The sequence below is a fragment of the Pristiophorus japonicus genome, chromosome 15, assembly GCF_044704955.1.
Source record: "Pristiophorus japonicus isolate sPriJap1 chromosome 15, sPriJap1.hap1, whole genome shotgun sequence".
NCBI classification, from domain to species: Eukaryota; Metazoa; Chordata; class Chondrichthyes; family Pristiophoridae; genus Pristiophorus; species Pristiophorus japonicus.
This window is the reverse complement of record NC_091991.1, coordinates 163,605,474-163,621,327: the sequence shown is the minus strand read 5'-3', so window position 1 is coordinate 163,621,327 and position 15,854 is coordinate 163,605,474. Positions and strand designations below refer to the sequence as shown.

The following is a 15,854-nucleotide window of genomic DNA, read 5'->3' as shown; positions in this document are numbered from 1 at the left end:
TCAACCCCGTACTCAAATCTCAACCCCTTAAAAATAATTGCTTAAGTTGGAGCAAGAGAAAATAGATCATGAAAGATGCTGCTTCTATTGAAGAGGAGCTGTTTATAGGGAATAATGTGATATCACCGGGCAATAGAACACTTTGACCTAAATTGGCGACTGGTTTACAAGTTGCTTTGTTTCTCCGTGCCCAGAATGTAACTCATCCCTGATTAGTAGGCAAGTGACAGCCTGTGACTGTGCTCGAACTAGAGAGCAGCGTAAACTGAAATGTGTGTGTGGAGTTAGGTTACAGATCAGCCGTGATCTCATTGAATGGCGGAACAGGCTCGAGGGGTTGAATGGCCTCCTCCTGCTCCTATGTTCCTATAATATAGATTGGTGCTGTGCAGAGAAAACATGAAGGCCCAAATAGCTGGAGCTGAAGTAAACTGCAATTTGAAGTGGGGAAATACCCGTGGATTATTAGGGTCTGGGTGTCATTTTACCAATTAGAAAAAAAAAGGACATGGAAGTGGGTTTGTGGGATTGCGGAAACATATCTAATGTTGAAAATGGATGCTGTGTCTCAGCGCACAGGATGGATGATATTCTTGAAGTCTAAACAGCAGGCCCACTACTTGTTTTGCCTATTTCAGCTGACTTTTGGATATATTTGCCTTGTGAGTGCTGAAAAGATGTCTGTCTGTCATGCCCGTCTTGGCTGGCTGAGTATTGTCTACTTCATTTAGGTCTGCTGGGTGCAGCACCAAGTGCTTGCAAAGAAATCCCACTCCAAAAGAGGAAAAATAATTGGGAGAGAGTTGCTGAGCACGTCAGTGTGTGGGAGTTGCCTAAATGTTCAGCAGAGGTAAGTTATTAAACCGAGGGTAATGCAGGGATCGAGTCACTTTAGCTGCATATGTCACTTTGGTTCCCTGCTACATAATTGACATTTTTTTTTTAATTGAAATCCTACAAAACAGAAATTATGCTCATTTATGCTAAGAACCATTAAAAAAAAACTTTAAATAAAATTAATAAAAGGAAGTTAATCATATTTTTTTAACAGAGTCTTTTTCTCTTCCTTCCTTGGCTCAAAGCTGTATTCTGAAGGAAGACATACCAAGATATTCGAGACTCTAAACTCGGATTTCACTGTACCTCACTCTCATGAAAGGGTTATAACTGAACTCCTCTCCAATGGTGGATGGGATGGTGGGCTTTCCAAGACCATAGTGTTCCTAAAAAGTACAAAAAAAATACTAAAAGTCTAAGATTTAAATTTACCAAACCTTGGTAATGGGTTATATATGTGTTATAACTGTCAACTACCTATACAGAATACATTGGATTTTTAACTTGTAGTTACAACTCTAAGAGAAACTTAGCAATAATGCTTTAATAGATTTTGTTTTGTTAAGAAGCTGCACAAAACTTAAAAAGGAAACAATTTTCCTCCCAAATACATAAGCCAGTTAGGTCTTGTTTGCTTACCGACCTATGTTCATTGTCAGATCCCATTGATACAGCTTTTACTAAGCCTCACTGTCCTTTACTACTTTCCCTAATGATGACTCCCTCCTGCTGGAATTCGGAAATGGAGAAGGGGCTTATCGAATCAGACAGAAACCTGCATGTCCACAGCGTCAGCCTCTCACAAGGTTATGGGTTCGAGTCTCACTCCAGAGACTTGAGCTCAAAAATCTAGGTTGACACTCCAGGGCAGTACTGAGGGAGTGCTGTACTGTCAGAGGTGGGGTCTTTTATATGAGACATTAAACCAAGACCCCGTCTGCCCTCTCATATGGACCTAAAAGATCCCACTATTTTGAATAAGAGCAAGAGAGTTCTCCCCAGTATACTGGCCAATATTTATCCCTCAACCAACATCACTAAAACAGATGCTCTGGTCACGATCAATTTTTTGTTTGTGGGAGCTTGCTGTGCACAAATTAGTTGTCATGTTTCCAAGGTTGGCATGCACAAATTAGTTGTCATGTTTGAAGGTTGGCATGCAGGTGCAGCAGGCGGTTAAGAAAGCAAATGGCATGTTGGCCTTCATAGCAAGGGGATTTGAGTACAGGGGCAGGGAGGTGTTGCTACAGTTGTACAGGGCATTGGTGAGGCCACACCTGGAGTATTGTGTACAGTTTTGGTCTCCTAACCTGAGGAAGGACATTCTTGCTATTGAGGGAGTGCAGCGAAGGTTCACCAGACTGATTCCCGGGATGGCGGGACTGACCTATCAAGAAAGACTGGATCAACTGGGCTTGTGTTCACTGGAGTTCAGAAGAATGAGAAGGGATCTCATAGAAACATTTAGAATTCTGACGGGGTTAGACAGGTTAGATGCAGGAAGAATGTTCCCAATGTTGGGGAAGTCCAGAACCAGAGGTCACAGTCTAAGGATAAGGGGTAAGCCATTTAGGACCGAGATGCGGAGGAACTTCTTCACCCAGAGAGTGGTGAACCTGTGGAATTCTCTACCACAGAAAGTTGTTGAGGCCAATTCACTAAATATATTCAAAAAGGAGTTAGATGAGGTCCTTACTACTAGGGGGATCAAGGGGTATGGCGAGAAAGCAGGAATGGGGTACTGAAGTTGAATGTTCAGCCATGAACTCATTGAATGGCGGTGCAGGCTAGAAGGGCCGATTGGCCTACTCCTGCACCTATTTTCTATGTTTCTATTACAACAGTGACTACACTTCAAAAGTACTTCATTGGCTGTAAACTGTTGTGGGATGTCCTGAGATCGTGAAAAATGCTATATAAATACAATCTTTCTTTTTTCATTTCTGGTCAGCGATCATGGCAACTTGGTCTGGGTCATTAAGCTCATCTTTTCCCTATTAGGTGACCTGCTGCAGATTATCAATATACAACTCATCATAACTCCCTGCTGCTGACTCAGACACTCGGGACAGGGGTAGCAGAATTAATGAATTACTCAATTGGCCCCGAATTTTGGTTCCTGCTACTGGCAGCAGAGATGAGGTCAGTTTCTAACTTTCTTCTATACCACCACTGAAAGACAATATTTATTCCCCATAGACAGAGGTTAACTAGTGTTCTCTCCAGCAACAGCTGAAGAAAATAACTGCTGTTGTGTGCAAGGTGCGTACTGCAGGAGGCTAAACAATATAATAAATACAAGCAGCTCCTTACACCAAGCAAAGAATAAAGTCACAACATTTATATGTATCATTTATGTTTTGAATGAAACTCACCATTTGTACGCTCACACTGCAATCAGTACTTCAGCAAGGACTGTTGTACTGATTCTCGCTAATGCAGTTACTTGAATCTCAGTGAGATGGCCAGATTTGGTCTGTGACTGTGAAACATTACGTCTCACATACTTCTCGAGTCCTGTTGCATTCAATGTCTGGTGCAGAATACCTGTCCCAGGGACACCTGTGCATGCAGCATTGAACTCAAGAGATGAGTTTCTGAGGCAGAACCTTCATTTGGTCACAGCTAATTAAAACGGCCAGCAGACCAGGCATCAGTCAGAAGGGGAAGTGACACATGCTCATATGCTAATGTGGTTAATTCCGTGAGCGCATGATTCTCAGTCGTAACTTGCATCCGTCATGATCAGCAAACTTACCTTTGCCCATGCTAACTTCTGTTTGATCGCTTCATTGTTTGGCTCAACATGTTGGGCAAATTTAAGATTGTTGATGGTATACTCGTGCCCACAGTACACCCTCTAAAAATAAAATATGCTATCTTTAGTATCACATGGAAACAACATTTGGAATGCAAAAAACACAAATTTCATCATAACTCAATAATACTTGCAATGGGGCCACAAGTTTGTCATCTTGGTGTTTTCCACTCATTGCTCTGAAGTCGTTCTTAGACTGACAATGTCCTTTTCATTACTTTCCTTTCTTAAAAATGTATATTTTTTGATGAATGTTTGTGCTGATCAACATAACATAAGAATATAAGAAGTAGGAGAATGAGTAGGCCATTCGGCCCCTCAAGCCTGCTCCGCCATTCAATAGGATCATGGCTGATCTTCTACCTCAACTCCACTTTCCTGCATATCCCTTGGTTCCCTTAATATCCAAAAATCTATTGATCTCTGTCTTGAATATACTCAACGACTGAGCCTCCCTAGCCCTCTGAGTGAAGAAATTTGTCCTCATCTCAGTCCTAAATGGCCAACCCCTTATTCTGAGGGTGTCAACATAAGGGTGCCAATGTTCTCTCAACAGCGTACCTTACATTTTTGTGGCTTTGTGTCAGCTTGGCTCATTTGGTGGTGCTCTTGCCTTTGAGTCAGAATATAGTAGGTCCAAGCCCTACTTCAGGATTTTAGCACCTAATCTTGGCTGGTATTTCGCTCCATTTTTTTTATTCGTTCACAGGATGTGGTTGTCGCTGGCAAGGCCAGCAATTATTGCACAAACCTAATTGTCCTTGAATAACTGAATGGCTTGCTGGACCATTTCAGAGTCAACCACATTGCCATGGGTCTGGAGTCACATATAGGCCAGACTGGGTAAGGACAGCAGAATTCCTTCCCTAAAGGATATTAATGAACTAGATGGGTTTTTACAACAATCCGGTAGTTTCATGGTCACCATTATTGATACTAGCTTTTTATTACAGATTTATTTAATTAACTGAATTTAAATTCCCCAGCTGCCATGGTGGGATTTGAACTCACGTCTCTGGATCAATTAGTCCAGGCCTCGGATTACTAGTCTAGTAACATTACCACTATGCTACCGTTCCCCCTTTGGGTGAGATATTAAACTGAGATTCCACCTTACTTGATGGCTCAGATGGATATAGAAGATTGCGTGACACTATTTAAAGACGAGCAAGGAACTCTGCCAGTGTGCTGGCCAACATTCCATCCTCAACCACCCCTACCAAAAACAGATTAACTGGCCACTCGCCTCATTTTCTGTTTGTGGGACCTTGCTCTGCATAAATTGATGGCTATATTTGCCTACAAATCAACAACAGCAACTGTACCTGAAAAGTAATGAATTGGTTGTGGACTGCTCTGGGACATCCTGAGATAAGGTGTTATATAAATGCAAGTTATTTCTTTTTACTTCTGAAAAGCACCACCAAGTCCAAGCATTTCATTTCAGCAAAGCAATATTTCTTACATTAGCTTTCCCTATTGAATTAAATTACCAATTCAGTTCCAAGTTACAGGTAAAACCACAGCCACTAGGAACTGGTTGGAGATTGCCAAGACTCATTTCTCACGGGACCTGGCAGTCAGACGACAAAAAAATAAATAAGATGGAGTCACCGGCAGCGCCACCTCCCCTTTAAGGGCGGCCATGCCGCCAAGCTACAGAAAGGGCATCGACAGCTTGGCACCGACCAGTGGCAGTGCCACTCCCGCAGGGCAATTTTGGGAAGGGGGTCGCTGCCGGTCGGTATGGGGTCGGCGGGTTCACAACACGACAGGAAAACGGGCAGAGTAGTCCAAAACTGAGGGAAGGCAATATTTAAAATGGCGGCCCTGCTGCAGAGTCTCGGCGGCCAGACTGCACCGACCTGTGGCCGGGCTTTATAGAAAGGGGCAATTTTGGCCCCAAAGTCTGTGCAAGGTGGAGCGGCCTGGGAGGAGGGCATTCAAGTCAATTCCGGGTATGATGAAGGCATGGACTAGGATTTCAGAAGTGAGGGGAGAGAGAGAGGTTGTAAACAAGAAATGCTTTTCAGGTGGAAAAAGTTAGCCTTAGAAACTGATTATGGGGGTAAACTCAGATGCTAAGGTTGCAGAATACCTAATCCAGCCTGAATGTGCAGCTGGGGATGTTTATGGAAGTGGTGCCATAGGCAGGAAACAAAAAGGAAAGGCTTTGGTTTTATTAATGTTGAACAGGAGGAAATCAATACTTATCCAGGCCTTGATGTCAGAGACACACTTTGATAATCTCATGAGAGTCTTGGGAGTCAATGGTGAAGGTGGAAATGTAGAGCTGGGTGTCATCAGCAGACATGTCAAAGCTGAACCTGCGTTTTCAGATGATAACACCAGTGATAGTGTATAGATTATAAATAGGACAGGACGGAAGGTGTAATCCTGGGACATACCACAGTTGATTCATTAGGCACAGGAGGAGAAACCATTTAAGGAGATTTTGTGGTTGTGCTGGGAAAGATAGAAATGGAATCAGGACAATTGAATGGTCAGAGTGTGTTGAAAGTCACATGATATATCATTGATAACTAGGATGGTGACCACCACACGTTTAAGGAACTTGGTAATAAAAAGCAGGTTGGAGATAAAGCAACATTTGGAATGATGGAGGGGTTGGCGGTGGGCTTTTTTAGGAGTTGCATGGAAGCGGATTGTAGAAACAGGTACAGACTTTATCGAGAAGGGGAGTTTGCTAGATTGGGAGATGAACATGGAGAGAGACTGTGAAGTGGAGGAGTGGAGTTTGCCTTTGGAGGACGCTCAGGTGAGTGAGGGCAGGGATGGTGAGGAGGTGAAAGAAGCAGAGCCTACTGAGCGAATGGCCTCAAGTATTCAAGAGTAGTCCAACTTTGATCCCTGGGCTGTGCTGAGTGAGCTGGTCTCAGTTGGGACAGCAAGAGGGTAGCAGCTGTTGACCTCAGCATCACTGAAGAAGGGGAAAATTGACCTGAGTTTATTCTCCTAATTTCTATCCAGTTACCCCTGCAGGAGGTGCATCTGTGCGAACATTGGATGAGGACGGGGTTAGGTTCACCCATGACGCTTCCATAGTCAAATAACCTGTCAGCACTCTCAGTCTATCTCACCCTCGAAAAACAGACCCTTTTGATGAGGTCTCGGAGAGCGTGGGACATTGTGGAACTGTTCCCCAGTAAGCGGTTAATACCTTCAGGAGCGGAAGGGCCAGGGGAATGAACATATGGCCAGAAAATGGAGGATGGAAAAATAATAACAGGATAAGAGGATGTCAGGGACATTTTATTGTAAAATATAAAAATGATTGAAAACAGATGGTACATTGCTTTAAAAGAATACAAATAGTGTAAAGTGTGTCTTAAAAACTGACCGTTGACAGCAAAGTGATGGAAATGTTCAAAATAACAAGTTAACAGTTAGAATCCTTCCTGAAAATGTAAACACTCACAGTTTCAGGTGGCAGGCCGCCGAGAATGTCAATCAGAGCTCGATACATCTCCTCACCGGATCCTTCAAAGAATTTGCCACAGCCGCCAACAAACAGTGTATCACCTGCGGGAAAACCCAGGCAACAGGTGGATCGCAATACAGACAACAGGGCCTTGAAATATATTTTTTTTAGAAACATATAGAAGTAAAACTACACACGTGACGGGGACTGGGGAAGAACAGGTGGTCAGACTGGCCTGTAACCAGTGTGAATCCAGCACCCTTAAAGTTGTAAATGTACACAATACAAGGGAAACCCAGGTATTCAACTAGAAAAATCAACAGAGGACATTAAATGAAAATAAAAAATGTCAAAGGGTTCAAGCAATGGTCAGTATATATCATACCTTTCACTTGACCCTACATTAAAATTCTCATTTGATTTGGGTTTTAATTTGGTAAGCATTTTTGTCAAATTCTTATCACTAACTGTGTCGGCATTTTCATTTGTATTTTTTATGTCTTTAATACTCTTATGAATGACTCCATGAGGTCTAGTATTGTACTTGAGCTGTTGTGACCTTAGTCCCATTTATTGTAACTCCAGAGTGAGGCACAAGCATGGTGGGCAGCCTTTTATACTGGGTCCTGCACACTTATTCAGGTGACCTTCAGGTCTCCCACCGCAGTGCCCTCTGGTGGCACACCTTATGTGACTATACAGTTAGTATACATGGTCTACATACATGACAGTATTGACGAGTGATTTGGGGAACAAAACCTCCAAATCACAACCTAAACTCTCTAGCTTTTCTTGTCGGTTTGTGACGTAGATTTATTTTTTGACTACTTTCTTCTGAATTGCCCCTCTACTGTCGGGGGTCACCTTGATGTTTGGCAGGTCAGCTAATTTGCAGAGTGCGGGCACTACGTAGACAAGACACCAAGGTCCCTTACTGGGTGCCTGTCATTGAGGCCACAGGAACATGAAGTACTTTTGCAGGCCTTAAAGGCCCATGGCCGGAGCATTTGGGCCCTGGGGAGAGCCTGTGGAGGGAAGAGAAAGCCTGAGCCTGGGTGAGCAGTGCGGAAGTCAATAATTTGCAGCCAAATTTCCTGCAGTGCTGAGAAATCATTTCTTGCCCGTTAAAACTGTTAAATTGGCACTGCAGAGATGCAAGATTTCATGGTTTCAGTAAAAAAACACAGCCAGTAAAAGCAATGGGTCAGGTAAGACACCCTGGGTTGGATTGTGCAGTGGGTAATGACAGCAAAACATTCAGCGTTCGCCGCCTTTACCCCTCCAAGACTGACCGTAACTTCAGGATTTAGCGCGTGCGCGGATAAAGGCGGAAATCCTGAAGTTGCGCTCAGTCATTCTCTGCCCCGACATCGGCTGTGCTGTGGAACTCCCCAGAGATGGCAATCAGTGAAATCATCTGAACTGACAAAAACTTCTCTTTTTACGATGCAGTATCGCTGTTTTAAAAAAAAACCTAAAACGTTGGGGAGCGGTATTTAAAGGTGATGATAGTTGCGTCAAATAAAATATTTTCTTAATCCCTTACGTCCATTTTTCAACTGATTGTCTGCCATCGAGACGAGGGATCTCGTTTCAATGCAGAGCCCAGAGCGATGGTCCTTCCCTTTAAGCATTGCTGTCGACACTGGGCAGCGCTGCCCTCGACATTAGGCAGCGCTGCACCGTTACTGCCCCTCTTGCCGGCTTTAGCGCTCCAAGGGAAGTGATAACGCTCGATTTAGTGCTCCACTACCTTTGAGGAGTGTTAAACCGGAAGATCGCGGCGGAGTCCCTCATGTAGCGCCCGGCAATATTTTTGCACGGCCACAAAAGTTATCACCCCAAATAGGGCGCTACGCAATTTCTCCCCCCTGGTGGATTAAAGATCAGTAAAACAGCACCCTCCTCATAGGTACTGTGGAAGCCTACAATTTGCAGACAAATATCCAACATTATCACATTGCTGTTTGTGGGAGCTTGCTGTGTACAAATTGGCTGCTGCGCTTCCTACATTACAACAGTGACTGCACTCCAAAAGTACTTCGTTGGCTGTAAAGCGCTTTGGAACGTCCTGAGGGTATGAAAGGTGCTAATATAAATGCAAGTATTTATTTTCTTTTACTGCAACCACTTCTGACTGCAGAGGAAAAGGCGCTGCTAATGTTGTATGGGTCACAATGCTATAGTAAGTGATGGAAGGCTTATATATCCCTGCAGGAGAAGATGGTATTTAACAGAAGGAAGGCCACAGCTACCGGTAGAGGTCATCTTGGCCGCTACATTTTTGCCCTTTTATAAAACTAATTTCAAACAAGTTTTTAAGATGCATTTTAAGAACTAAAAATCCCAGCAGCCCTTGAAACGATCCAAATTTATATTAAATTATAAAATACTGATAAAGATACAGTGCATAAACCGATATGGCCTAGAAATTTGTCAGTGCAGCATCCTAAGCCTCTAATATGGCGGGCAGGAAGCGATTCCTCAATACGAGCCAGAAGTGTGCCGCCAGCTATATTGGTAAAGACCAAAGAATTGGTGTGCAGTGTCCACACATATGCCAAAAAAGGGGCCTCATGCCTGTTTGAGGCCCCTATGGGAAGCCTACATGTGGCATAACCGACGTTCCTTAAAGAGGCTGTCACCTGCAGGGTAAGTTTACAAAACATTCTTATCCGAATGGGGAGCCGGGAGGAAGCAGGCTGCTGCCGACCATCGGGGTCCATTCGTGATAGTCGTCATCGTTGCCCCCACAACTGCTGCCGCGAGCTGCCCCTGATCACCGCCGCTAACACCCCTGATCGCCAGCCCCCACCCCCGGCCCGATAGCCGCCACTAACTCTCCCCTCCCACCTCCCCCCCCCCCCCCCCCCCCCCCGGCCATCCCTACCTCCCTACCTCAGCTGCACCCTCCCCTATTGCGGATTGGTCCCCCCTTTCCTCACTTACCTGACTCGGCATCGCAGCAGTCTTGAATCGCACCATCTCCTGTCGGGCTGCCTGTGGCTCTCACCAGCTCAATGCTAAGGAGGCCCGAGGCCCTATATGGAGAATGCCTCGGAACTCAGGTGCAGGGTTAATTCCCTGCACCGCCTCCCACCCCGCAGTCCCAAAGAGATGGCGCGCCCGAATTTCTGGGCCTAGACGCCTTAATTATGAAAATCCATGTACTTGATTACTCAAGTCTGGCAGCTTGAGATTGGTCTGCACGCAAAATGCACCTTTTAGCGTTCATAGTAAACAGAGTCACCACAGGAGGCAGTCAAACTGAAGGATGTTTCTACTCAGAACTAATCTGACATATAAAAAGATACAAACTTTAAAAGAATATCATTAGGCCTTATTACATAAACATTGCTTAGTACTCAACACAGCACGCATTCAGCATTGGCAAATGTGGATCACTTTTACTTGAAAATCAAAGCATATCCATTGAGTATTTGGTAAAGACTAGCGCTATCTGTATGCTGAACGATTATTTAGTTACACTGTAGAGGGAGGTTTCCGCTACACTCACCAGTGAATACAGCTGGTGCTTCAACGCTATTCTCTTTTGTCACAAAGTAGCAGATATGTCCTGATGTATGACAGGGTGTAAACAGGCATTTCACATTCAAAGAGCCAACCTGAATGTTTAAGCACATCACGTCTGGTAGTTAGTTTAATTTTTAAACACTCTAAGAATCATTGTCTTAATCATTTTTTTTAATTGCTAGTATCTTCTTTCCAAAACCATATTGATTTCAATCATACAAAAAACCAAACTATGGATCAGCTTTATAGATATATATATATATCAAGTAGAACACAGAGGACAATATATAATTAATTTTCTTTGCAGAAAAAAAAATCCTTACTAAAAATAGCACTAAAGGGGGATCAGATGCAAAACTCGGGTCTGCACAGGGTACAGCCCGGCGATGGGGCGGGCACATGTGTGAGGTGCAGGGCCACCCACCAGTCGAAGATTTAAAGAGCTCCTCGCAAGGCTGCTAGATGTGCCAATGTGTAAATTGGGAAAGGGAGGGACGAGAGGGGACAAGCAGGCATACAAAGCTGACTCAACCTACTGCAACTACATCTCCTGCCAACCAGCTCGTCATCCAGCAGTCCACAGCCCAAAGCACTCCAAGCTGTGAGGTGTAGCCATCATTCTGCAGCTCCATCAGGGAAATGAAAGACAGTGAGCTTGACAATTCCTTTTAATGAGGGAGCAATTATTTGTCTTCACCAAGTGCAGGAAAATGGATACTGCAACTTCAAAATAACTTGAGTCTTATTCATGAACTCTATTGAAACTAATTCACATAATTACGGGGATTACGGAGACGTGGCTCCAGGATGATCAGGGCTGGGAACTCAACATTCAGGGGTATTCAACATTCAGGAAGGATAGAATAAAAGGAAAAGGAGGTGGGGTAGCATTGCTGGTTAAAGAGGAGATTAATGCAATAGTTAGGAAAGACATTAGCTTGGATGATGTGGAATCTATATGGGTAGAGCTGCAGAACACCAAAGGGCAAAAAACGTTAGTAGGAGTTGTGTACAGACCTCCAAACAGTAATAGGGATGTTGGGGAGGGCATCAAACAGGAAATTAGGGGTGCATGCAATAAAGGTGTAGCAGTTATAATGGGTGACTTTAATATGCACATAGATTGGGCTAGCCAAACTGGAAGCAATACGGTGGAGGAGGATTTCCTGGAGTGCATAAGGGATGGTTTTCTAGACCAATATGTTGAGGAACCAACTAGGGGGGAGGCCATCTTAGACTGGGTGTTGTGTAATGAGAGAGGATTAATTAGCAATCTCATTGTGCGAGGCCCCTTGGGGAAGAGTGACCATAATATGGTGGAATTCTGCATTAGGATGGAGAATGAAACAGTAATTTCAGAGACCATGGTCCAGAACTTAAAGAAGGGTAACTTTGAAGGTATGAGGCGTGAATTGGCTAGGATAGATTGGCGAATGACACTTAGGGGGTTGACTGTGGATGGGCAATGGCAGACATTTAGAGACCGCATGGATGAATTAAAACAATTGTACATTCCAGTCTGGCATAAAAATAAAAAAGGGAAGGTGGCTCAACCGTGGCTATCTAGGGAAATCAGGGATAGTATTAAAGCCAAGGAAGTGGCATACAAATTGGCCAGAAATAGCAGCGAACCTGGGGACTGGGAGAAATTTAGAACTCAGCAGAGGAGGACAAAGGGTTTGATTAGGGCAGGGAAAATGGAGTACGAGAAGAAGCTTGCAGGGAACATTAAGGCGGATTGCAAAAGTTTCTATAGGTATGTAAAGAGAAAAAGGTTGGTGAAGACAAACGTAGGTCCCCTGCAGTCAGAATCAGGGGAAGTCATAACGGGGAACAAAGAAATGGCAGACCAATTGAACAAGTACTTTGGTTCGGTATTCACTAAGGAGGATACAAACAACTTTCCGGATATAAAAGGGGTCAGAGGGTCTAGTAAGGAGGGGGAACTGAGGGAAATCTTTATTAGTCGGGAAATTGTGTTGGGGAAATTGATGGGATTGAAGGCCGATAAATCCCCAGGGCCTGATGGACTGCATCCTAGAGTACTTAAGGAGGTGGCCTTGGAAATAGCGGATGCATTGACAGTCATTTTCCAACATTCCATTGACTCTGGATCAGTTCCTATGGAGTGGAGGGTAGCCAATGTAACCCCACTTTTTAAAAAAGGAGGGAGAGAGAAAACAGGGAATTATAGACCGGTCAGCCTGACCTCAGTAGTGGGTAAAATGATGGAATCAATTATTAAGGATGTCATAGCAGTGCATCTGGAAAATGGTGACATGATAGGTCCAAGTCAGCATGGATTTGTGAAAGGGAAATCATGCTTGACAAATCTTCTGGAATTTTTTGAGGATGTTTCCAGTAAAGTGGACAAAGGAGAACCAGTTGATGTGGTATATTTGGACTTTCAGAAGGCTTTCGACAAGGTCCCACACAAGAGATTAATGTGCAAAGTTAAAGCACATGGGATTGGGGGTAGTGTGCTGACGTGGATTGAGAACTGGTTGTCAGACAGGAAGCAAAGAATAGGAGTAAACGGGTACTTTTCAGAATGGCAGGCAGTGACTAGTGGAGTGCCGCAAGGTTCTGTGCTGGGGCCCCAGCTGTTTACATTGTACATTAATGATTTAGACGAGGGGATTAAATGCAGTATCTCCAAATTTGCGGATGATACTAAGTTGGGTGGCAGTGTGAGCTGCGAGGAGGATGCTATTAGGCTGCAGTGTGACTTGGATAGGTTAGGTGAGTGGGCAAATGCATGGCAGATGAAGTATAATGTGGATAAATGTGAGGTTATCCACTTTGGTGGTAAAAACAGAGAGACAGACTATTATCTGAATGGTGACAGATTAGGAAAAGGGAAGGTGCAACGAGACCTGGGTGTCATGGTACATCAGTCATTGAAGGTTAGCATGCAGGTACAGCAGGCGGTTAAGAAAGCAAATGGCATGTTGGCCTTCATAGCGAGGGGATTTGAATACAGGGGCAGGGAGGTGTTGCTACAGTTGTACAGGGCCTTGGTGAGGCCACACCTGGAGTATTGTGTACAGTTTTGGTCTCCTAAGTTGAGGAAGGACATTCTTGCTATTGAGGGAGTGCAGCGAAGGTTCACCAGACTGATTCCCGGGATGGCGGGACTGACCTATCAAGAAAGATTGGATCAACTGGGCTTGTATTCACTGGAGTTCAGAAGAATGAGAGGGGACCTCATAGAAACGTTTAAAATTCTGACGGGTTTAGACAGGTTAGATGCAGAAAGAATGTTCCCAATGTTGGGGAAGTCCAGAACCAGGGGTCACAGTCTGAGGATAAGGGGTAAGCCATTTAGGACCGAGATAAGGAGAAACTTCTTCACCCAGAGAGTGGTGAACCTGTGGAATTGTCTACCACAGAAAGTAGTTGAGGCCAATTCACTAAATATATTCAAAAGGGAGTTAGATGAAGTCCTTACTACTCGGGGGATCAAGGGTTATGGCGAGAAAGCAGGAAGGAGGTACTGAAGTTTCATGTTCAGCCATGAACTCATTGAATGGCGGTGCAGGCTAGAAGGGCTGAATGGCCTGCTCCTGCACCTATTTTCTATGTTTCTATGTTTCTATGTTAATACAGTTAAGTTAAGGATGTTCTTCCATCACGTTACATTTTTTGGCTAAAGTAACAGGAACTTATTTACAATGATTATGGGTACAGGTGATCCTTCTAGTGCGTGCTCAGAAATTTTGGTGATCTTGGGATTTTAACGTTTAATTTTAAATTTAACGTTTTACTACATTAAAGGTGCTATATAAATACAAGTTATTATTATTATTATCTACCTGGAAGGTATTCTTATGTCTCACTCTACAAGTGAGAGCTCCGATCCGGTCATCACCACCATACACCTCAAGACCAGGCACCTTATTCACCAGCTCCTCGTTACCCCCAGCATGGTCCCTGAAAACAAGACAGCAGGACAATATCATCAAAACGAGATATCAAATAATACAGGAAAATCGCTAATGTGTGTGTGTGTGCACGGTGTGGGGGAAGAGATGAGAGATACCCAGTGACAGAAACACTCTCACACTAACTAGTCTGTGGCATTAGGCAGATGTAATGGTGAGATCGCACTGGGCAGATGTAATGGTGAGATCGCACTGGGCTGATGTAATGGTGAGATCGCACTGGGCAGATGTAATGGTGAGATCGCACTGGGCAGATGTAATGGTGAGATCGCACTGGGCAGATGTAATGGTGAGATCGCACTGGGCTGATGTAATGGTGAGATCGCACTGGGCAGGTGTAATGGTGAGATCGCACTGGGCAGATGTAATGGTGAGATCGCACTGGGCTGATGTAATGGTGAGATCGCACTGGGCAGAAGTAATGGTGAGATCGCACTGGGCAGAAGTAATGGTGAGAATGCACTGGGCAGATGTAATGGTGAGATCGCACTGGGCAGATGTAATGGTGAGATCGCACTGGGCTGATGTAATGGTGAGATCGCACTGGGCTGATGTAATGGTGCGAATCCACTAGCTTATCCTGACACTGTACCTCCACCTGAATCTGTCCTGTCATGACATTGGGAGTCACCCCACGCTCTATTGGAAAAAGTATTTCCAGATTATTAGTTGGGGGGAAATTGGGAAGCAACTGCTGTGGATTTATACTAACTGCGAATGATATTTGGAGTAGTACAATTCACAATGCAACTTTTGTTAAAAGCAATATATGTGTGTACTAAAGCAGTACGCAGACTAAACAGCGAAACCATGTTTTTATACTATGTACGTTAGCAGATCACTTGTGGCATTGCTCATGCAAGTCAGGGTATAGCATCTCGATTGTTGCTTCTCTATGGGACTGAAATTCGCCTCCCGATAAGACCTCTGGCCGTCGGAAAGTGGCGGCCACGTGGCGGTGTCGAATGGCCGCCGAGTTTTCATCGAATGGCCGCCGCTCGCAAAATTCTCCTCAGGGGGGTTTCTGTCGACGACCATATCCGCCCCGCTCCCCCCACTTCCGTCCTGCTGCTGCTGAAGCCTCCTCAGTACGTCATCAAAGAGCGCACCGCCGATGTCCCGCCCCGGAAGCGAAATTCAGCTGAGAACGTCTTCCGGCTGCCTCCGACAGCTTTTTCTGTCGGTACACTGTGTTTGAAATGGCGGTGCGGCCGCCATTAAAGGGGAGGGCGCACTGCCGGGGCCGCCATCTTATTTATTTTTTGTCGGCCGACTGGCA

General features: G+C 44.5%; 1 protein-coding gene across 4 annotated transcripts in view; it reads right to left on the bottom strand.

Annotated features, from left to right (window-relative positions):
* Positions 1 to 15,854, bottom strand: part of hagh (hydroxyacylglutathione hydrolase) — a 287,679-nt gene that overhangs the window by 1,965 nt on the left and 269,860 nt on the right. For all 4 annotated transcript variants that reach the window (XM_070901246.1, XM_070901245.1, XM_070901247.1 and 1 more), the window contains 5 exons: positions 14,447 to 14,564; positions 10,615 to 10,723; positions 7,095 to 7,198; positions 3,596 to 3,697; positions 1,144 to 1,223 (listed from right to left, as the gene is read on the bottom strand). In XM_070901246.1, coding sequence (XP_070757347.1) covers positions 1,144 to 1,223; positions 3,596 to 3,697; positions 7,095 to 7,198; positions 10,615 to 10,723; positions 14,447 to 14,564 — 513 coding nt within the window. The remainder of the gene's footprint in view (positions 1 to 1,143; positions 1,224 to 3,595; positions 3,698 to 7,094; positions 7,199 to 10,614; positions 10,724 to 14,446; positions 14,565 to 15,854) is intronic.